Raw genomic sequence first — 24,271 nt, 5'->3', positions numbered from 1 at the left:
CCTTACCTCCCTCCTCAAGGGCAGCAATACTCCAATGGGCTCAGCACCAAAAGCACTGAAGGTGGCAGGCGCGGGGCCATGAGCATGAAATAAGAAGTTTGGAGGGGGAGGGAGCAGGCAGGCCATAAGCATGCACAGATGATCAAGTCCCCGCGCCAGCTGGCCTCTATGCTTTTGGAGGTAAGGCACAAAACATGTCGTGGGGGGGGGGGGCAGAGAATTGCTGGATATGGGGTGGGGGGGGGAGGAGAGAAATACTAGGCACTGTGGTGGGAGGTTCAAAGGTAGGGAAGGATGCTGCATGCCATGGGAGGGGGAGGGTTATGGGATGTTAGGTAAGGGGATATGCTGGAGCTGGGGACAGACCATGGGTGGGGTTGGAGGCAGAGCTTGGCCCTCCAAACAAAAAGGCATTCTGCTGCCCGACTAGGTATATGTATAGACGTGATTTAATAGGAAATAGATAGCATGAATTTATCTAATAAAAGTCTTGTCTTACCAAGCTAGTAAAATATAATAGGAAGTTGGTTGATGCAATGTATCTGGATTTTCAGAAGATATTTGATAGAATCCTAACCACTACTCACTTGCCCTGTCCTTTATCCTCACCTATTTATCCCCTTACCCTTAATTGTTCTGTCTGTTTACCTGTCTTACCGGTATCTAGATTGTAAGCTCTTTGAGCAGGGACTGTCTTTTTTGTGTATGGTGTACAGCACTGCATATGCCTTGTAGTTCTATAGAAATGATAAATTGTAGTAGTAGTAGAATCCCTCATAACAGACTCCTCAAGAAATTAAAAAGTCATGGGATAGAATGCAATGTCCTATTATGTGTTGGTAACTGGTTAAAGATAGGGGGGGGAAAGCTAAACTAAAGGTCAGTATTCTCACTGGAAAAACTAGACAAGGTGCAGAGAAGTACAACAGAAATGATAATGGCAATTGCCCCCTAACAAAGAAACAGAGAGTAAAGACAATAGTTTATGCTTTCAAAAATTACTCAGGGGCACTCCCTGAAACTAGCAAATAGCAGATTTAAAATAAATGTGAGAAAATAATTTTTCGCTCACTTAAGCTGTGTAACTAGCATCTTTCTTTATATTTCTTCTTCTTTTGATACCTCTAAGCACTTCTATACTCCTTTAACTTCTGGGGCTCTGTAGCTCTGTTCTCTCATAGTGCTCCTCCCTTCCAAACATTCCCTAACTGGACCTTCCCTGCAACCAACCTCTCAAAACACCCTGAAATTCAGTCTACATGCTTTTTCCACTCTCCTAACAAAAAAACTTTTTCACTTCTTCCTCCATAAAGTTTCACTTATATATGCTATTACTTATCAAAATTTGCTTATTTCTGATCTGTTGAAGAAGGGCTACCTTCGAAAGTTAATCAAAAATGTTATTAAGTTAGTCCAATAAAAAAGGTATCAGCTTATTTTCTTTTCCATGTTTTATTGTATTCTATTTCTATTGATTATCCATAAAGTTGAAATTTCGCTCCTGTTCTGTTCCATTAGAGCCAAAATACTCAACGCTCCAATCCTCTCTCACATTGAATATTGAAGTTACCTTATTTCTGGTTTACCCATTTCTTACCTTGCTACCTTGGAATTCATTCAGAATGCAGTAGTAAGAACCATTTCCTTCTCCTGCATGTCTGTATTTTGTTTTTTCCTGCTTGAGTCACTCTACCGGTTCTCCATCCATCCATATATTTAATTGATCCTTCTGCGTGCTCTGATTTAAAGTCTTGATCTCATCTGTTCCTTTCTAAATCTCATCCCTAAAATTATTATATACCCTTACTTATTCTGTGCTCTCTCCTCACTTTGATTCAACCCTTTTTCTTTTACTGTCTACCTTTTGAACCCCCTTCTTCCTTTACAATAAGCAAAGCCTTTTATCCTCCCTGTCCATCTTTAAGTCCCACTGAGATGGAACTTCTTTAGAAAGAACAGAACGGATCACAATGAAGTTCAAAACACACTGTGATCCGTTCTATTCTTCTGACCGCTTTCATCTACAGATCCATATTGCCTCTCTTTTTTTGTACTGACCACTTCTTCAGAAAGGCAATTTATTAGACTCCTAAAACCCCATTACCATAAGAATTGGAAGTTAGGCCTTTACTTACTGGCTCCAGAGGCTGACCCAAACAATCCAGTGTTCAGGGATGAACTAGATTTGCACGCACTTCCTACCATGAGTTCCTGCTCCATCAGACACGGAACCTAATGAAACATACAACAAATCATGGTATAACACTGGTATAATGCTTCCCAGAAACCATATACATTTAGTACATCTTTTCCTGCATATAATACTACTACTGCCACTTGTTTTCCTACAAATTTTAGATACAACTTTGCAACAATTTCTAAAGAAAATGAGATTATCTGTAACTATGGTAAAGTCATGGAAATAGAAAGATATCAAGAGGTGGGCACACTGCAGCAGGGAGATATTGGATGATGACTGGTGCAATTCCTGGTTGGCATGACAGACAATGGCATTTCATTTTGAAGGATATGAAAGCCAAAAGTCAACTGCTACACAATACCAATGAACAAAAAGAATATTGGTGGGCAATATTAGAGTGGAAAGTATGAAAGAGGAAAAAGGAAGATGAAAAACAACATAGAAAGCTACAAAGTTGATATTAAAATTATTTTTCCAGGCAAATTTTGGTGTAACCTGAACAAATCGCTGGGTTTCATTTTTCCCTGGGTTCCCTCACCACTGCAGAGACTAGATTTTAGCTAGACAGCTTGATATCTGGTCAAAACTTATCCAGTTAACTGTGGGAGGGGAAACAGGCATGCCAAGGTCAGATAGCACTGACATTTGGGGAGTGGGGAGGGAATTGCAAAGCTGCGGTAAATAACAAATAAAAAACCATTTCACCACAGATTAGTTCACCATGAGACTTACTAATATGCAGATACCCCCCCCCCCCCTTACACCCTCCAGCCTACCTGAAACAATTCTTGGCGGTCTAGGTGATCCTGGGAAGGGCCAATCCTCAGTTGTTCCTTCTCCTGGCAGCACCAGATTCAAAATGGTAACAATGAGACCCAGTTAAAGATAATTAAATAATTATATGATTAACATGAACTGGATATGATGACAATGAACACTGCTCCCTGTAAGCCCAATTTTAAAGCAGGTCACCTAGGCTGGGAGGATAAGTGAGCACCTATTTTGGCCCTACTTTTTAAAGGCACATGTGTTTGTATACATTTGTCCCAGAAAAGCTGCAAAAATTGCAGCTACAATGAAACCACAGATATTTAGGCCTGCTCGGAAGCAGGTGTAAATGTTTGCCATTAAGTACATAGAAACATGTTTAAGCCTTTTCTCATCCCTTTTGCCTTGATGGCACATCTGTAATGAGGTGTTTAAAAAAAATGGAAAACGGACTTCTCTTGAGACTGAGGCGAGAAGAGTGGTACATAGTGCAGCTCAAATGTAAAAAGATTCCTATGGTGCAGATGGACATGATCCTTTATCCCCCCCCCCCCCCCCCCAGTACATGTGCTCTATTATGAGTGGCAGTGGGTGCCAAGTAAGCAATTAACTGGGGTGAGAAATCCTAGGTGCCATGGTGCAATTTTTAAAACCCGGCATCTGGGATATTAGAAGACAGGATATATGCTTATAGCCTACGTGACCTGTTATAAAATTATCCTCATAGGATAACCAACATGGCTCAAGCTACAACAAAAACACTGATGCCAGTCAGCAAAGGCATTATTGTACACTAAAGTTAAGGGTTGTAGGAGAGTGCAGCAAACAGGTCAGGTTTTCAGAATATTGATAATGAATATGCATGAGAGAGATTTGCATCTAATGAAGATAAATATGCATGAAAGAGCTGAATGGAAACTATCTCCATTGTATGCAAATCTCTCTCATTCACATTCATTAGGGATTTCCTGAAAACCTGACCTGCTTGCTGAACTCGACAACTGAACTCCTGCATCCCTGTACTAGGAAAAGAGAAGAAAAATCACCTTCTGTATAGTACCCAGGCTGCAGAATCAAATATGTATTTGCTTACCATTGAAGACTGCTGTGATTCTTCCATGGTATTTAAACTTCCAAAGGCTTGTGCCACAGGTACCTGCAGCATACAGGGCATGTAAGACGGAGCTCTCTGGGAAGAGATTCTATCTGAGTCCGTTTCAGATTGAAAGGCACTTTTACCTTTACAGTAAGAAAAGGAAATAAGAGAAACTTCATCCATATTCTTGGACTGTATTGGTACCTATACGTCTATTATTAAAATAATAATAAAAAAAAGATTACTCTACTTAAATTTACAGACTACTCTTTTTGACTAGAAAATTTCACAGTTAGTTTAAGATTGTGACAAAACAGTGGGTTTTAAAGTTTGTAAACTGTATTATTTCTTGATGTGTATTTCTCTAGTGTGGCCAGCAGGTGGTGCATGTTTTATGTTTAAAGCTGCTACAGAGAAATGACTGTTCCTACTTTAGTTTAACACAAAGAGAAAGTATCCTGCATTGATATGGCCAGCTACTTTTAAAAAATGTTGTTCTGGGCTCTAATTGGCCCAGGAGCTCAAATTCAGTCTGGAAATACTTGATTTTTCGCCAGTCTCAATTTGGAAGTAGAGAGAGAAAGACCGCTTTAATGAGACCAACTGAGCAGTTACTACTACTACAAATCATTTCTATAGCGCTACCAGTCGTACAACTGGAGAAACAATTTAAATGTACCTTTTTATTTGAAGAGGTAACGTGAAAGACACTAGTCTTCATATTGACATTGCTTCCTATTGGAACCATTGTCCATTTTTATAGATAAATTTCTTCGTCCATTTGTGAGTAAGATTCCATCCTACATCCGCGATACAGCTGACAGGATTAATCTACTCAACACTATGACTCCGAGTAGTGACATGATTTTAGTCAACTTAGATATAGAGAGTCTGTATACAAATATACCACAGTTCGAATCCATAGAGATCATTAGGAACACTATCGCCAATAGAGACTTTTATCGTCGCATCCCTACTGAATTTATAGTAGAATTAGCCACCATTGCACTAACAAAGAATTTTTTTGCTTTTAATGGGAAATATTATTAGCAAGTAAAGGGTACTGCTATGGGGGCTACTTTCGCTCCTTCAATTGCTAACCTGTATGTGTGTAATTTTGAAGAGAAATATCTCTCAAACAATAATTTTGTAGATAACATTCACTTGTGGAAACGGTATACAGATGACACTTTTTTTTTTAGTTTGGAGAGGGACTGTAAGCAGTTTAGAGAATTTTTTCTCTTGGTTAAATACACTTGACTCCAATCTAAAGTTTCAGATGAACTACAACACTAAAACTATTCCTTTTCTAGCTATTAATATTAGTATTAAGGTACATTTAAATTGTTTTTCCAATTGTAAAACACAGAATGTTATCTATGTAGTTTTGTGCCCATGTGGGATGGCATATATAGGTAAGACTAAAAGGAGATTCAATATCAGAATAATTGAACATAAGAGCAATCAAAAGGAATGCACTTGATAAAACTGGTGGAACATTCAGTAGTTAAGGGTCATAAATTTGAGGATTTCTGATTCTGTGTGTTGTTTGTGTATAAACGTAATTGGAGGGGTGGTTCTAGTGAAATTGCCCTGCTGCGGAAAGAAGAACAATTTATATTTGAGTTAGAGACTTTAAATCCTAATGGTTTAAACATGGAAACAGATTTATCAGTATTTCTCTGATTTTATTTCCATGATTTCATTTGGGGTTGATAGGACACGACCATTTGCCTTAATTATCATATGCTATTTGTATTTTTATCTTTTGTTTACCAACATTTTTCATTTTTCGTTTTTTTATTATTTATTTATTTTTCCACATTTTTATATCCTATTTGATTTTAATGTCTATTTTTGCGATAAGATGGCATCACTAAAGAAGCAGTAAGGGCCGATAGGTTTTGTTGGCTAAGACAGCCGTTTTGGATGTGGTACATGCCCATAGTTATTTGTTTTCAGGCGCTTAGACGGCCATTTTGGATGTGGTATATGCCCATAGTCATCTGTTTTTAAGCTGACTGCACCACTAAAGAAGCAGGAAGGGCTAAGACGGCCATTTTAGATGTGGGACTTGCCCACAGTTATTTGTTTTTATCAGTTTTTAGCTTTGTAGTGACTATTCCATATATATTCGCTTTTTAATGCATGTTCGCCACTTTGGTTTATATCCACAATGTAAGTCTTTTGTTTTGTTGTGTTGGACAGTCTCTGACCTATGACATACGTGCCTTTTGACCTTTGAACTAGGATCTGATTATATATAAAAACAAGACCACTTATCCATCTGTTTTTTCAGCACTGGAGGAAAGGCATGTGATGATAGTCATTGTAAGTCTATGATTTTCATACACCTTTTTTTATATAGTTTACAGTTTTGTCTGCACTCACCTTGCAGTGACGTGTGCTTTGTACGATGATTTGCTTCCCCAGTATTTATAAGTCAGAAATGTTTTAAAGGCATTTTGGTCCTGTTTTTTGCTTTGAATTAGTCAATCTTATGTAATAGGGTTACCTGATTGATATGGAGTACCATGGATTATATGTACTTCTCTTACAAAGATTTATGAGAGTAGTGACTAATTTGATTCTGTTAATTTTTATACTGCTCCAGAGTATATCCTTCCTGCTGTTTTTTTCAAGAACTAATTATTCTATCAAGAACCTAGCATTTCAAGGTTCATGTGAATAAGTATTTGTCTTTTCCATTATTTTTCCTTTTTTCTTCTTGTTATTTTTAACTTTTTTATTCTGATTTTATTCAAATAGCATTTATTACGATGAATGATATCTCTGAGATTTTTGGTATGTGTTATATTTATTTCATTCTATTAATGTCCGTGTCCTATCTGGTTTTAGTATATATTGTTAAAAAATTACAGATTGAGTTTATCAGGCAATTAATTTAAATATTAGGGTTTCATAAATTATAGAAATATGGTCTCTGTATTTTCAGTTTTAATATTTATTATTGTATATGCCCTTGATACTAATGTATGTGGGTAGTCTTTTATTGACTCATATATTTTTGTATTATAAGTTATCATTAGCTATAAATGTAGTCATTTATTTTTTATTTAATCCATGGTGTATTATATTTATTCTATTCTATTATTTTATTTACAGTAATTTGTAATGTTGTATTTTTAAGTATTTACTTTTATGGGTTATTTCTATGTGTTTTAATTGATTTAGCCCCTGACGTAGCCCTTCTTGGGCGAAACACGGCCTGTGTCGGGCAATAAGTCTGGTATTTGACATCATCAATAAATTTTTGAACATTCTTCCGGTTTGTATCTGCTGTTTTGTTGTCTGATTCTTTTGCCAGCTTCTTGCTTCCAATATACATAAAAAAGTTACTATTCTGTATTTTTGCCTCCAATGCAATCTTCTTTTCAAAGTCTTTCTTTGCCTTCCTTATCAGCACTTAGCATTTGACTTGCCATTCCTTATGCTGTTTCCTATTAATTTCAGTCAGATGCTTCTTCCATTTTCTGAAGGATTATCTTTTATCTCTAATAGCTTCCTTCACCTCACTTTTTAACAATGCTGGCTGTCGTTTGCCCTTCCTTCCTCCTTTTTTTAATACACTGAATATGTCTGGTCTGGATTTCCAGCATGGTATTTTTGAACAGCATCCACTCCTGATGTAAATTTTTGACCTTTGCAGTTGCTCCTCTAAAGGTTTTTTTTTTTTGTACTGTTTTTCCCATTTTATCACGGTCTCCTTTTTCAAAGTTAAATGCTAACGTATTGGGATTTCCTGTGTATACTTACTCCAAAGCCAATATCAAATCTGATCATATTATGATCACTGTTATCAAGCAGCCCCCAGCACCATTGCCTCCTGCATCAGATCATGTGCTCCACTAAGGACTAGGTCCAGAATGTTTTCCCCTCTTGTTGGTTCCTGAACCAGCTGCTCCATAAAGCAGTCGTTGATTTCATCAAGGAATTTTACCTCCTTAGCATGCACTATTACATTTAACCAGTCAACATCAGCTTAATTGAAATCACTCATTATTATTGTGTTGCCCAGTTTGTTAGCCTCCCTAATTTCTGATAGCATTTCTAAATCAGTCTGTTCATCCTGGACAGGTGGACAGTAGTACACTCTTATCACTATCCTTTTCCCCTTAACACATGGAATTTCTATCCATAAGGATTCTAGTTTATCAGATTCTTAAGAAGCCTATCCTTGACCCTTCTGATCCAAAGCATTACCGTACAGTCTCCAATCTATGCTTCCTCTCCAGGATCTTAGAAAAGGCAGTTTTTCAACATCTCTTCTTTTGTTGAATCAACTTTTACTTTGCACCCTAAGCAATCAGGCTATAGGGACTCATTATTGCACAAAAACGGTCCTAGCTAGCTTTCTAAGCACAATTAGATTTGGGTTGTTATGCTCTTGCTATATCCTTAGATCTTTCATCAGCTTTCAACCTCATTGATTACAAGCTTCTTTTCTTGCCTGGCTTCTATCGGTATCTCTGGATTACTGTTGCAACTGATCTCTTCCTTTCTTTCTTCATGCTCCTTTTAAAGTCATCTCTGCTTCATCGTAATACTCATTTCAACTTTTCCACAGTGGTGTTCCTCCAGGTTCTATCCTCTTGCCCCTTGTATTTAATCTATTCCTCAGTCCACTAGCCTTTTTGATTCAAAGTTTCTGTATCTCCACATACATTTATGATGATATTCTCCTACTTTATTACAATGATCCATCTTCTTGCATCTCAACACTTCAGCTGTGTTTAGATGCTCTCTCTCAGTGGCTTTCTTCTCATAGTATGATCCTAAATCCCAGTAAGACTGAAGCCTGTTGGATCACGGGGGAACAGACCTACCCATCCTCCAGTCTCCTTTTTGGAACATCCATCACACCCGTCCCCTATTTTCGTTACCTAGGTGACCAAACTGATTCTCGGTTATCCTTCTCATCCTATACTTCCTGTTGTAGTAATGTCCTGTTTCTTTACACTTAGGCAACTATGCTCTAGATTCGTCACTCATGATTCTTTCAACGTTCTTCTTCTTTCTCTCATCACAACCAAACTTGTCTATTGCAATATTGTTTTTGCTGGTGCTACACAAACTATCACTAAGAAACTTCAATTTGTACAAAACACTGCTATCAGGCTTCTCTGCCATACTGGTAAAAATGACCAAGCAAACCCCCTTTTCCAAGAACACCATTGGTTGCCTGTTATCTTCTGGACACAATGTAAAATACTTTTATTGGCCTTCAAGACCTTTTGCATTGGTTATCTTTCTTCTCTCGCTTCCCTCATTGTTCCCTATACCCCTGCGCGAGTTTTGCAATTGCTCAGTGACCATTGGATGGTTCTTCCAGGACCTCATCTTGCCAAGTGTGAAAGGATCTGAAAAAGTGTTTTCTGGCACCTATGATATGGAACAGTCTCTCTAATGAGATCCATGCCAAGCTATCCCTGTCCAAGTTTAAGACTGCCATTAAGACATGGCTTTTTCAGCAAGCTTTCAGTGACTAGTTAACTGAACTTATGCGAGTTTTCCCTTTTTCATCCACAACCCCTCCTTCCTTTCTCTACCCCTCCTGTGTTTTCCTTCTACTCCTGAGGCCTATAATTTAATTCGGTTGTTTTTATCCCCTACTTTCCTATCGTACATTGTAGTTCTTTTTCCGATTTCATTACTTTAGTCTGAGAACCGCTTAGGTCTGTGCTCAGCTATAGCGGTATAGCAAGTGTTGACAAAGCGAATGCTACATACCTGTAGAAGGTATTCTCCGAGGACAGCAGGCTGATTGTTCTCACTGATGGGTGACGTCCACGGCAGCCCCTCCAATCGGAAACTTCACTAGCAAAGGCCTTTGCTAGTCCTCGCGCGCCCATGCGTACCGCGCATGCGCGGCCGTCTTCCCGCCCGAACCGGCTCGTGTTCGTCAGTCTCATATGTAGCAAGACAAAGACAAGGGAAGACACAACTCCAAAGGGGAGGCGGGCGAGTTTGTAAGAACAATCAGCCTGCTGTCCTCTGAGAATACCTTCTACAGGTATGTAGCATTCGCTTTCTCCGAGGACAAGCAGGCTGCTTGTTCTCACTGATGGGGTATCCCTAGTCCCCAGGCTCACTCAAAACAACAAACATGGTCAATTGGGCCTCGCAACGGCGAGGACATAACTGAGATTGACCTAACAGTTTTTCCAACTAACTGAGAGTGCAGCCTGGAACAGAATAAAACATGGGCCTTGGGGGGTGGAGTTGGATCCTAAACCCCGAACAGATTCTGAAGCACTGACTGCCCGAACCGACTGTCGCGTTGGGTATCCTGCTGCAGGCAGTAATGAGATGTGAATGTGTGGACAGATGACCACGTCGCAGCTTTGCAAATCTCTTCAATAGTGGCTGACTTCAAGTGGGCTACCGACGCTGCCATGGCTCTAACATTATGAGCCGTGACATGACCCTCAAGAGCCAGCCCAGCCTGGGTGTAAGTGAAGGAAATGCAATCTGCTAGCCAATTGGATATGGTGCATTTCCCCACAGCCACTCCCCTCCTGTTGGGATCAAAAGAAACAAACAATTGGGCGGACTGTCTGTTGGGCTGTGTCCGCTCCAGATAGAAGGCCAATGTTCTCTTGCAGTCCAATGTGTGGAGCTGACGTTCAGCAGGGCAGGAATGAGGACGGGGAAAGAATGTTGGCAAGACAATTGACTGGTTCAGATGGAACTCCGACACAACCTTTGGCAAGAACTTAGGGTGAGTGCGGAGGACTACTCTGTTATGATGAAATTTGGTGCAAGGGGCCTGGGCTACCAGGGCCTGAAGCTCACTGACTCTACGAGCTGAAGTAACTGCCACCAAGAAAATGACCTTCCAGGTCAAGTACTTCAGATGGCAGGAGTTCAGTGGCTCAAAAGGAGGTTTCATCAGCTGGGTGAGAACGACATTGAGATCCCATGAGACTGTAGGAGGTTTGACAGGGGGCTTTGACAAAAGCAAACCTCTCATGAAGCGAACAACTAAAGGCTGTCCTGAGATCGGCTTACCTTCCACACGGTAATGGTATTCACTGATTGCACTAAGGTGAACCCTTACAGATTTGGTTTTGAGACCAGACTCAGACAAGTGCAGAAGGTATTCAAGCAGGGTCTGTGTAGGACAAGAGCGAGGATCTAGGGTCTTGCTGTCACACCAGACGGCAAACCTCCTCCATAGAAAGAAGTAACTCCTCTTAGTGGAATCTTTCCTGGAAGCAAGCAAGATGCGGGAGACACCCTCTGACAGACCCAAAGAGGCAAAGTCTACGCTCTCAACATCCAGGCCGTGAGAGCCAGAGACCGGAGGTTGGGATGCAGAAGCGCCCCTTCGTCCTGTGTGATGAGGGTCGGAAAACACTCCAATCTCCACGGTTCTTCGGAGGACAACTCCAGAAGAAGAGGGAACCAGATCTGACGCGGCCAAAAAGGAGCAATCAGAATCATGGTGCCTCGGTCTTGCTTGAGTTTCAACAAAGTCTTCCCCACCAGAGGTATGGGAGGATAAGCATACAGCAGACCCTCCCCCCAGTCCAGGAGGAAGGCATCCGATGCCAGTCTGCCGTGGGCCTGAAGCCTGGAACAGAACTGAGGGACTTTGTGGTTGGCTCGAGATGCAAAGAGATCTACCAAGGGGGTGCCCCACACCTGGAAGATCTGGCGCACTACTCGGGAATTGAGCGACCACTCGTGAGGTTGCATAATCCTGCTCAGTCTGTCGGCCAGACTGTTGCTTACGCCTGCCAGATATGTGGCTTGGAGCACCATGCCGTGACGGCGAGCCCAGAGCCACATGCTGACGGCTTCCTGACACAGGGGGCGAGATCCGGTGCCCCCCTGCTTGTTGATGTAATACATGGCAACCTGGTTGTCTGTCTGAATTTGGATAATTTGGTGGGACAGCCAATCTCTGAAAGCCTTCAGAGCGTTCCAGACCGCTCGTAACTCCAGAAGATTGATCTGCAGATCGCGTTCCTGGAGGGACCAGCTTCCCTGGGTGTGAAGCCCATCGACATGAGCTCCCCACCCCAGGAGAGACGCATCCGTAGTCAGCACTTTTTGTGGCTGAGGAATTTGGAAAGGACGTCCCAGAGTCAAATTGGACCAAATCGTCCACCAATACAGGGATTTGAGAAAATTCGTGGACAGGTGGATCACGTCTTCTAGATCCCCAGCAGCCTTAAACCACTGGGAAGCTAGGGTCCATTGAGCAGATCTCATGTGAATGCGGGCCATGGGAGTCACATGAACTGTGGAGGCCATGTGGCCCAACAATCTCAACATCTGCCGAGCTGTGATCTGCTGGGACGCTCGTACCCGAGAGACGAGGGACAACAAGTTGTTGGCTCTCGTCTCTGGGAGATAGGCATGAGCCGTCCGAGAATCCAGCAGAGCTCCTATGAATTCGAGTCTCTGTACTGGGAGAAGATGGGACTTTGGATAATTTACCACAAACCCCAGTAGCTCCAGGAGGCGAATAGTCATCTGCATGGACTGTAGAGCTCCTGCCTCGGATGTGTTCTTCACCAGCCAATCGTCGAGATATGGGAACACGTGTACCCCCAGCCTGCGAAGTGCCGCTGCTACTACAGCCAAGCACTTCGTGAACACTCTGGGCGCAGAGGCGAGCCCAAAGGGTAGCACACAGTACTGGAAGTGACGTGTGCCCAGCTGAAATCGCAGATACTGTTTGTGAGCTGGCAGTATCGGGATGTGCGTGTAGGCGTCCTTCAAGTCCAGAGAGCATAGCCAATCGTTTTCCTGAATCATGGGGAGAAGGGTGCCCAGGGAAAGCATCCTGAACTTTTCCTTGACCAGATATTTGTTCAGGGCCCTTAGGTCTAGGATGGGACGCATCCCCCCTGTTTTCTTTTCCACAAGGAAGTACCTGGAATAGAATCCCAGCCCTTCTTGCCCGGATGCCACGGGCTCGACCGCATTGGCGCTGAGAAGGGCGGAGAGTTCCTCTGCAAGTACCTGCTTGTGCTGGAAGCTGTAAGACTGAGCTCCCGGTGGGCAATTTGGAGGTTTGGAGGCCAAATTGAGGGTGTATCCTTGCCGGACTATTTGAAGAACCCACTGATCGGAGGTTATGAGAGGCCACCTTTGGTGAAAAACTTTCAACCTCCCTCCGACCGGTAGATCGCCCGGCACTGACACTTGGATGGCGGCTATGCTCTGCTGGAGCCAGTCAAAAGCTCGTCCCTTGCTTTTGCTGGGGAGCCGAGGGGCCTTGCTGAGGCGCACGCTGCTGACGAGAGCGAGCGCGCTGGGCCTTAGCCTGGGCCGCAGGCTGTTGAGAAAGAGGATTGTACCTACGCTTGCCAGAAGAGTAGGGAACAGTCTTCCTTCCCCCATAAAAACGTCTACCTGTGGAGGTAGAAGCTGAGGGCTGCTGGCGGGAGAACTTGTCGAAAGCGGTATTCCGCTGGTGGAGCTGCTCTACCACCTGTTCGACCTTCTCTCCAAAAATATTATCCGCACGGCAAGGCGAGTCCGCAATCCGCTGCTGGATCCTATTCTCCAGGTCGGAGGCACGCAGCCATGAGAGTCTGCACATCACCACACCTCGAGCAGCGGCCCTGGACGCAACATCAAAGGTGTCATACACCCCTCTGGCCAGGAATTTTCTGCACGCCTTCAGCTGCCTGACCACCTCCTGAAATGGCTTGGCTTGCTCAGGAGGGAGCTTGTCCACCAAGCCCGCCAACTGCCGCACATTGTTCCGCATGTGTATGCTCGTGTAGAGCTGGTAAGACTGAATTTTGGCCACGAGCATAGAGGAATGGTAGACATATCAATACTCAAAATACCTTCTAAATTTTCTCTCTTTTACAATATGCAAGAAGCCCCTCATGGGAAGTCCTATCTGAAAAAATGCTTCTTCAAACAAGCATTCTAATAACCTCTAGAAAACCCACCTTTGTGCTCAAGGTACTACTCTTAAAACCATCTTTTGTATGTCACCCTTTCTTCCTAGTTAAATGGTAAGCACTTTGGGACAGGATCCTCACCCAACTACAAAATCAGTATGACTTGTATTTATGACATACCTGTGCATTGTTTATAATTCACAAAATGAAACATTTGATCTACGATACAATGCATTTGGACACTATTTCAAGTTCCTTGATGTGTATACAGTTGGTAGTGGTATTGATTCAAGTTAGTTAATGTATCTAAAAGATTAACATTCTTGAGATCCTGTGATAGAGACAAAGATCTTTGTCATATAACTGTCAACAGAATTTCTAACACAATAATATTGTTAGAATTTAGACCAGTACTTACTTGCTCCAGCAGTTTGTAGCTTCTTGTTACATATAGCAGACGTGAAAGAATAAGATGCAGCTACATCTAAATCCTGTGGTTCCTGGAAGCTTTTTATACCGACTTGAGATGCTTCTTCATCAGTAGTAACTGCTTTCTAGTATTACAAACAAAAATGCTGCCATGTTGACTCAAAGAATACATGTTAACAGCACATCCATTCTTCATGGAAATACTCCAAAAGACACTTTTACATAATGTGTGGATAAGTGCTGGGGTGGATTTTAATTAATTGGTATATTATTATTATTAATACATTTGTACCCCGCGCTTTCCCACATAATGCAGGCTCAATGCGGCTTACGTGGAGGGGCATAATCGAACGGAAACGCCTATCTCCATGGGCGTTTATCTCCGAGAACGGGTCTGTGAAGGGGCGGGCCGAACCGTATTTTCGAAAAAAATGGACGTTTTTGAGCTGGGCTTTTGTTTTTTTTAGCGATAATGGAAACTAAAAACGCCCAGCTCAAAAACGTCCTAATCCGAGCCATTTGGTCGTGGGAGGGGCCAGGATTGGTAGTACACTGGCCCCCCTGATATGCCAGGACACCAACTGGGCACCCTAGAGGTCAGTGTGGTGGACTTCAGAAAAAGCTCCCACATGCATAACTCCCTTACCACGGGTGTTGAGCTCCCAACCCCCCTCCCCCAAAACCCACTACCCACAAATGTACAACACTACCATAGCTCTTAGGGGTGAAGGGGGCACCTACATGTGGGTACAGTGGGTTTTGGAGGCCTCCCATTTACCAGCACAAGTGTTACAGGTAGGGGGGGGATGGGCCTGGGGCCACCTGTTGAAGTGCACTGCGGTACCCACTAAAAGTGCTCCAGGGACCTGCATACACGCAGGCCTCTAGGACTGGTTGCTGCTATATAACATTGGCACACCAGTTGACACCTGAAGACTAATCTCTCCAAAAATGTCCTTTATTGGAATAACCACATTTACTCACAGTTAACTGCAGATCAGAGGTTGTGCCCCACTGGCAACGAGTCTCCCTGGTACTGAGATGAGCAGTGGGTCAGAGCTGGCAGAATGCTGTACACCCACCACAATGCAATGCTGATGTGACCCTGTACTGCACCTGAGAGCCACATCTGACTCAGGGAAAGGCTGTGACAGGATCAAACACATTCTGCTGTCATGGAGGTGGGTACGGCATTGAGGCTGGCATACAGGCTGGAAAAAAAGTTTTTAAAGTGGGGTTTTTTTGGTGGGAGGGGGTTAGTGACCACTGGGGGAGTCTGGGGAGGTCATCCCCGATTCCCTCCAGTGGTCATCTGGGCAGTTGGAGCACTTTTTTGGGACTTGTTCATGAAAAAAAAGGGTCCAAAAAAAGTGACCCAAAATTGCGGTAAAAACGCCTTTTTTTTTTTCGATTATCAGCTAAAGACACCCATCTCTCCTCGGCTGATAACCACGCCCAGTTCCACCTCCACCACGCCTCCGACACGCCCCCATCAACTTTATTCGTTTCCGCAACGGAGTGCAGTTGGAAACGCCCCAAATCGGCTTTCGATTATACCGATTTGGGCGCCTTTGCGAGACAAACGTCTATCTCCCGATTTAGGTCGCACTATAGGCGTTTTTCTCTTTCGAAAATAAGCTTGATAGTAATTTGAAATACAAAGTTAATAGAATTTTAATAAAACAGTAGTAAAACAATGTAAAGTTGGGCTTAGTAGTGATTTTAGCTGATATTGAACTGACCTGCTGCCAACACTCCAATCATAGATTCATGCCCTCCCTCCCACCACCACACTCCGCCAGCAGCACCACCATATAATAAGAGTGCAGGGAGTTTGGATAGGACTTATTCACTTACATGTAATAAACAGAAATAAAATAAAACATAGAAAATGAAATAAGATGATACCTTTTTTATTGGACTAACAATACATTTTTTTATTAGTTTTCGTAGGTAACCTTTCTTCTCTAGATTAGAAACGAGCAAATGTTACATTTCATTGATCAAAACATGAATCTTTATAAATTTAATTTACACACTTGCTGGCTTTAAGATTAAAAGTTTGGTAACCATTGTTGCTTGGCAGCAAAAGAGCCACCAAGTGTGTATCTTATGTTTATATAGATTTATGTTTTGATCAATGAAATGTAACATTTTTGCATTTGCTTCTTCAGTTGTGCTGAGCATATTTCCGCATTTGGCTCTGGGATTGTGATTTCTTGAACACTCCCAATATTTGTACGTAATGGCTTAAGTACTCCTGCTTTAGAGCATATCACTTTGCTTTGCACATTCAGTCTCATATGATGCACTATAGATGGCTTGTCTCCACTAATATGAAGAGAACTGATGGTCACACTCACTGAATTTTTTGTACATTTGCACACCTTTTATGCACCGCACAGACTAGTCCATATGCTTATATAGCACTTCTTTTATGAATACCATTTATCACGTGTGCATTTTTGTAGCTTTGCATAAGTGCTGCAATTTATCGTCCTCTGTGTTGTAAGTGCACATATACTTTTCTGATTCCCTCACATTATAAATATATGTTGTTTTTTTTTATTTGTATTTCAAATGAAGTGCTGTGTTTTATGTCTTTTGTTTTCTCATTTGTTTGTAGTATAATACCCCTGAATCAGCCCATAAGTGGGCGAAACGTGGATCACATCAGGTAATAATTTAATAAAGAGTTACAGTGGAATTACTTCTGGACCCACTGGATGTTGTGTGCTGAAAAAAAATATATACACGGTTTGGATCTTATATTTGCATCACCATCATCACTATCAGACAGGTTTATAAAGAAAACACTACAATTTTACAAGACCATCTGAGGTAATAGACATATCAATACTCAAAATACCTAATTGGTCTGCCTATATATACAACATGTCTAATGTATCTGCTGTGATCCTTTCCATCTCCTTAAATTTCTAACATTTATCCAACTATATACAAAAGGACAGGTACAACTTTCCAGAAAGTAACACTTTTTTGCCACCACTGAGAACCAAGCTAATTATCTGTAACAGGAGTTCTTTGGATACATGTCCTTACAGATGGGTAACATCAACTGACAGAGCTCACATGGAGAAGCCTTCTCAGTAAATCCATGGTAACAAAATAAATTTACCGCAGGTGCGGGAGAAAAGCGTTTTACTGTTCTACAGGAGCAGTAAAAAAGAAAAACGATTACCACGGGTCCACAATCTCTGTCTGTCTTCCTTCCTTCCTTCCTCCCTCCCCATCCCTGCCGCATCTCTCTCTCTTATGCAACCACGAGGAGGATTCCCACAGGCCTAGTCCAGGACCTCCCTCTTCTAGCTCTCACCTTCCGATGAAACTTCCTGTGGGGAGATGGACACGGAGATGCTAGACAAGGCAATATAGGGGACACAGAGAAAGGAGATGCTGAACATGGGGAAAGATAGTTTCACAGAGATGGAAGATGGATGGTGAGCATGAAGAAAGAAGATAATTTCAAATTTTCAAATGGGCAGGAAACCCTGGTGAGCATGTTAGAAGACAGAGGGAAACAGAAACCAGAGCCTGGGACCAACATGATTTGAAAAATAAAATGACCAGACAACAAAAGGTATAAAAAAAATTGATTTTCTATTATATGACTAGAATACATCAGATTTGAAATGTGTATCCTGCCAGAGCTAGTTTTAGACATGGCTGGGGCCCAGGGCAGAAATTTGGGAGGGGAACCCAAAGCTCACTACCAGTTTCCAGCAGGCTTAGGGCTTTCTCTGGCCAGGAGGCAGTAGTCCTAGTTACACTCACCTAACACCATCCCTGGCATGCGTGATCTTTAAATTTTGCACAGTACAGGAGGAAATGTTTAAGTTTCTTTGGTGTGGCTTCTTGGGGTTTTGGTTTACTACATGTTTATCATTTTTGGTCAGCTATTATGTATTTGGCATTTGTGTTCTATGTGTGTGTGATCGAGGTATTCTGTTTAGCATGAATTTTCTATGTAGCATTCTGCAGTAATTTTACTGTTCAGTTTTCCTGATAGTGGAGGGCATATTTGTGAGGAGGAAGGGCAGATGGGGTTTTGTTGATCCCTGTTCTGTATTGTTTGTGATTTATAAAATGACAGTTGTACAGAATGTTGTTTCTTTTTATACTTTAAGAAAATGATTTAAATATAAAATCATAACTGTTCGAGGTGTGTGAAGCTGGGAAAAAACAGAGCTTGCAAGAATGAAGCGGGGAACAGGGGAGAGAGCTTATGGGGGAGAGAGCTCGTGGGGACAGGGTGGGGCCAAATGCTATCCTAGGGTCATTCTCTACTCCTCAGCTTAAGACTATTTCAATACACTTTTGAGAAGCACAACTGTGCATGCATGCAACTTTCAACTAGTCACTGTTGCTTGGGACCTTCTCAAAGCTTAATGGGAAAGAGAAAGCATGGGTTTAGCAAAGGCAAATATTGCCTTTTCCAATTAATTTTAATTTTTTTAAGGTGTAAATAAACATGTAAAAGGGCAAGTAGGCCAACGTGGAGGGGCAATTTAGATATGACATCTAAGTTTGATTTTGGACGTTTTGCTCATTGAATAGCAAATATAGTGATATTTGAAACAGCAAAACGTTTAACCTTTTTTTTCAAAAATGGCCATTTGATAGATGTTTTTGTGCTCTGCGTGTTTATCTTTTTGATCTATTTTCCAAAAAAAAAAAAAAAAACCCTTCCAAGTAAAAACCACACAAAATCAAGCCATTGGGATGAAGAAGCCAGCATTCTTAGTAGATTGGCCACACAAACATCCCAGCAGAGTAGTGGGGCACCCTAGGGGGCACTGCAGTAGACCACATAAAAGCTTCCAGGTACACATCTCACCGTTGCTCCCTATATCTACTGTACACCACAACAATAGCCCTTATGACTGCAGGGTCACCTATATGTGGGTATAGTAGTTGTTTGGTAGGTTTTGAAGGCTTACACATTCCACTACAAGTATAACAGAGTGAGTTATGGGCCTAGGTCTCCTTCTCCACAGTGCACTGCACAGACCACTAGGCTACTGCAGGGACCTGCTTGCTGCTTTAATAGAACTGGCCATAATGTCTGAGGCTGTCATGGAGGCTGATATGTACCGTCTCTTTCACATCTTTGGGGAGGTGGGAGGGGGTCAGTGACCACAGGCAGAGTAAGGGGGAGGGGTAATTCCTTTATTCCTCCAGTGGGAGGGGTTAGTAGCCACAGGGGGAGTAAGGGGGGTCATTCCTTTATTCCTCTTGGGGGTCATCTGGTCATTTGGGGCACTTTTTTGTGGCTTAGTTATTAAAACGGGTCTAGCTCAAAACGTCTTAATTTTAGTCCTAGACATTTTTCGTTTTGTTCCATTATGGCTGAAAAACGTCCAAGTCTTAGGAACACCTAAATCCCGCCCTTAACACGCCCTCTTGAGATTAGCACCCACTGCAAACAAACAGCATAGAAAAACGTCTGGCAAATGGGTTTTGAAAATACCAATTTGGACATTTTGACGAGAAAAACATTCAAATGCTGCTTTATGCCACTTTTTAGACTGTTTTCTCTTTTGAAAACGAGCCCCAAGGTGTATGCTCAATTTTCAGACGTCATTTGTCAAACTCTTTCATGAAAGACTCCTCAGGAAAGTATAAAGTCATGGGATAGAAGTCAATGCCCTATTGTGGATTGGAATTTGGCTAAAAGACAGGAAACGAGGACTAAATGGTCAATTTTCCAAATGGTTGTCACTAATGGAGTGGCTCAAGCGTCTCCATTGGGACCTGTGTTGTTCAATGTACTTATAAATTACCTGGAGAAAAGAATGACAAGTGAGGTGATAAAATTTTCAAATGAAAAAACTACTCAAAATTTGTTAAAACAGTAGAAGATAGTGGACAAGTGCAAAGTGATGCACATAGGGAAAAATAATCCCAACTACACATACAAAATGCTGGCTTCTGAGTTAGAAGTCACTATCCCCCCCTCCCTGAAAAAAACAATAATAATAAACAAGCTGGTGTTAAACCCAGATTATTCAATTCCAGACAGTTTCCAATGACTTGCATTAAATATCCGAGGGGGTTTTGGGGTGCTAAACACAAACAGTTAAGCCGATATTCAGGTTAAGTCATAGCTGTTAAACTGCTATCTACATGGCCCAATTTAACTGCTAATCTTATCCAGTCTGGAACTGAATATCCATGCCTAACTGGATAAATCGCGCGACATAGCCAGTTTAGTGGTAGGCACTAACTGCGAATATTCAGTGGAGATAACTGGTTATCTCCTGCTGAATATACAGGATTAACCAACGAAACAGTATTTAACCGGTCAGCTGCCGCTTCTGACTGGTTAAATAGTGCTGAATATCAGGAGGGACGGTATTCATACACCATCTGGTCCATTTGGCTTTAGAAAGGTTTACAATAAAGAGCAAATGATTTACATAAACATAAAAACCCTACAACAGCAAATTAGCAATATAAAAATAGGAAGTGATGCCCAGTCACTCCTGGCCTGTCCAGCACCGCCCTCAAAATGGTGCCCCTAGTGGCAGTATCAAGCTACTACTGCTAGGGGGGTCTTGTCCAAGCAGGTACAAAGTATTCAGATGGCCATGCTCTGAAAACCAGCTACAAGATACACGTGTGTAAAAGTGTACATGTAGCTTGAAACACAGTAGATTATTCAATCATTCCCCCTATAGGCTTGCTAACTGTGGCAAGAAAACATTCTGTCAAGCATTAATCACTGCACTTCGATGGTACTTGATACACTAGATCCCTAATGAGACCAACATTTAAGCTGAAAAGAATTTCAAGTAAAACTATCAGAAATTAAGCATCTTACCATTCGTAGACTAGTATGTTTAGTTTTCGAGCCAGGCAAAACAAGATGTGCAGGAAGAGGCGGAGGAGCAGAGAAATTTGACTCCTTATCAAAATCACTGGACTTGGAAACTTGATATTCAGATGGCAACTGAACATATTTCCGTATTTTCTTTTTTGAGGAAAATGACACTTCTGGAAATTCAGGCATCTTGTCACTTTCTGCCACCATAAATTTAGGAAGATCAAGAGAAAGAAGAGGAAAAGGAGGAGGAGGAGGAGGAGCCACCATAAATTTAGGAAGATCAAGAGAGGGAAGGGGAAGAGGAGCAGCAGGAGCACCAGGACAGGGAGGAGCAGGAGCAGCAGCAGCAGCAACAGGAGAACCAGCACAGGGACGAAGAGGAGGAGGAGGACGAGGAGCAGCAGGAGCACCAGGACAGGGAGGAGCAGGAGCAGCAACAACATGAGAACCAGCACAGGGAGGAAGAGGAGGAGGAGGAGGAGCAGCAGCAGCAGAAGAACCAGAACAGGGAGGAGAGGCTGCTAAACAAATTGGACGGATTAGTGGAAGACCAGGAGGAGGAGGAGGAGGAGGAGGAAAAGGAGAACTAACAGAGGGAGGAAAGGCTGCTGATTGCAACATATCATCCAAAATAAGTGGCGCTGGACTGTTTACTAGGCCACGTGTAAACACGAAGCTTTCATCTGATATTCCAAGTGACATTGCATCTGAATCTTCATAATCCTAGTGAGACAAATTAGGAGAACAGACATTAACAGAAATCCAGAATATAAATACTTTCTCTGTAAGGAACAGAAACTCTGATTATATAATGGGATACCTTTCTTCATTAAATATATATAATTTATAAATCACATTGTGCCTGAACTTGTACTCTGAAAAACTATGACTATTCTACATTTCTCTCCTAATATTCCTTTGATTTGATTTATTCGCTTTATGTACCACTCATGTCAAAGACAGCTAAGCAGTTTACAATATAAACTATCAAATAAATCAACAAAGTGGGTGCAATTTATAAAGCACTTTCCAGGGGTAATTTGAGAAAGTCATTTTCAGGTGTAAATGAAGCTATATGAGGAAAGACTCAAGACTACCAAATATTTCTAAGATGATACAGACTGAGGCAGCAAAGCTCACATTATTGAGATAAATGCATGGCTCCGCTGATGACAGCATGATATCCCAAGGAGATGCTGTCAACTTATCAAAGAAAGGGTGAAGCATCTCCAGAACAGAGGGGCTAACTTAATGAAGAAAGCTTTAAACTGGAATCATCAGGGATGGGTGGTGGTCAAAGGCTTCAGGTAAGTAAATGCCCAAACATTACCTTTATTTCTACGTATATCATAAAAACAAATTGCTGCAGTAGTTAAAACTCATTGATTGATGTGGAACGCATGCGGCAGCATAATCTTAAATATGGACTAGTGTATCATCTAATTGACAGATCCCGCACTGCCAAGGGGTATAGAGGGATGAATGACTTGAGGGGGGGACGGGGTGGGACAAGGATAGTGGATGTAAGAATGGGAGGATTATAGATATTATGATCACTTATTTTCTCAGATTTATCTTGCTGTTCTTGGAAGACTACCTCTTTTAAGGCTGTAGCAAAATTTTGGGAATATTGCACATTACTAGTACTTGTTCTGAATTATCTTTAATAAACATACTTCAACATATATTTACCTCTGTAAAGAAGTTGTCATCAAATCCATCCAGAGAGTCGTCTTTAACACATAAATCATTTGCCAAGTTCCCGTATTTATTAGCATTCCTTTCCCAGTCCATATAAGGCAGGAGATCTATATCTTCTTTGGCTATAAGTTCTTTAATGTTTGGAATGTCAGGCTGTGGCGTTATCTCGGAACCCTAGTTCAAAAGCAAACTCATTACAAGAATAGAGGTTTCATGAGGCTATTTGATACTGGAAAGATTTTGTAAGTATATTACAATGAAACTATGAATACTTACAATCTAAAGCAACACGCTTTGTTAAAACGTGCAACATTTTGGTTTTATGCTGAGTTTTAGTGAAATAAACAGGCTTCTTTTTCCAGCAGGCACACACTGGTATGGAGTACTAGCATCTTTTTTTCCTGCCTTCAAAAATGTCCCACCCATTTAATTAGCTATCTCATTAACCCTCATTTACTAAAGCCACGCACTAATGTGGCACTGCTGCGCAGCTTAGTAAATGGGGGGGGGGGGGGGGGGGGGGGTAAATGAGAGGGGAGGAATACCTTCAGAGTGCCAGTAAATAAACCCTATAAAGAAAATCCGTCATAGCAAATCCAAATCAAGATATCATAGATACACATTCCCCAAAGGTGACATATTCCAATTAATAAATGCAGAAAATGTTTTTTCTAGCTTTATTGTCTGAGCATTGCTTTCACCTCAGTTTATTTTATTTTTGTTACATTTGTACCCCGTGCTTTCCCACTCATGGCAGGCTCAATGCGGCAGGCAATGGAGGGTTAAGTGACTTGCCCAGAGTCACAAGGAGCTGCCTGTGCCGGGAATCGAACTCAGTTCCTCAGTTCCCCAGGACCAAAGTCCACCACCCTAACCACTAGACCACTCCTCCACTCTGCTTTGCTTTGTTTTTTCCTTTTCCAGGATGTCCTGTCCTTTTGACATTTCTTATCTATGTCCACCATTCATCTTCCCCATCCCCCTATCCTTCTTGTCCACTGTCTTCCTTATGTCTCTCTGTCTCTAACTTCCCACCATGTTCAGCATCTGCCCTCTCACTGTCCCTATTCTCCCTCCATATTCACCATACTTCCTATGTGTCCTTATCCCTCTCCTTGTGTCCCTGTCCCTCCTCATATCCAGCTTCTTCCCTATCTCTTCCCTTCCTTATGAATTCCTCACCCCATGGCTTTACTCCTGGGCACTGCTTAAGGGGCCAGCCACAGTAAAAATAAGCTTCCCCCTCAGCCTCCTCCCCCAAACCACAAATCCTCCTCCCAAAGTCCCCCCCCCCCCATATGTAATACCCCCTCACAACAGCACCCTGACTTCAAGGC

General features: G+C 42.0%; 1 protein-coding gene across 1 annotated transcript in view; it reads right to left on the bottom strand.

The window, feature by feature from the left end:
• Window positions 1–24,271, bottom strand: part of LOC115469598 (protein mono-ADP-ribosyltransferase PARP4-like) — a 242,756-nt gene that overhangs the window by 43,468 nt on the left and 175,017 nt on the right. Inside the window, exons 32-37 of the mRNA XM_030202392.1 lie at window positions 22,926–23,108; window positions 21,231–21,956; window positions 14,376–14,511; window positions 4,062–4,207; window positions 2,977–3,039; window positions 2,136–2,232 (exon numbers count right to left, since the gene is read on the bottom strand). Coding sequence (XP_030058252.1) covers window positions 2,136–2,232; window positions 2,977–3,039; window positions 4,062–4,207; window positions 14,376–14,511; window positions 21,231–21,956; window positions 22,926–23,108 — 1,351 coding nt within the window. The remainder of the gene's footprint in view (window positions 1–2,135; window positions 2,233–2,976; window positions 3,040–4,061; window positions 4,208–14,375; window positions 14,512–21,230; window positions 21,957–22,925; window positions 23,109–24,271) is intronic.

This window comes from Microcaecilia unicolor, chromosome 4, assembly GCF_901765095.1.
Source record: "Microcaecilia unicolor chromosome 4, aMicUni1.1, whole genome shotgun sequence".
Lineage (NCBI taxonomy): Eukaryota > Metazoa > Chordata > Amphibia > Gymnophiona > Siphonopidae > Microcaecilia > Microcaecilia unicolor.
This window is presented reverse-complemented; position numbering and strand designations above follow the sequence as displayed.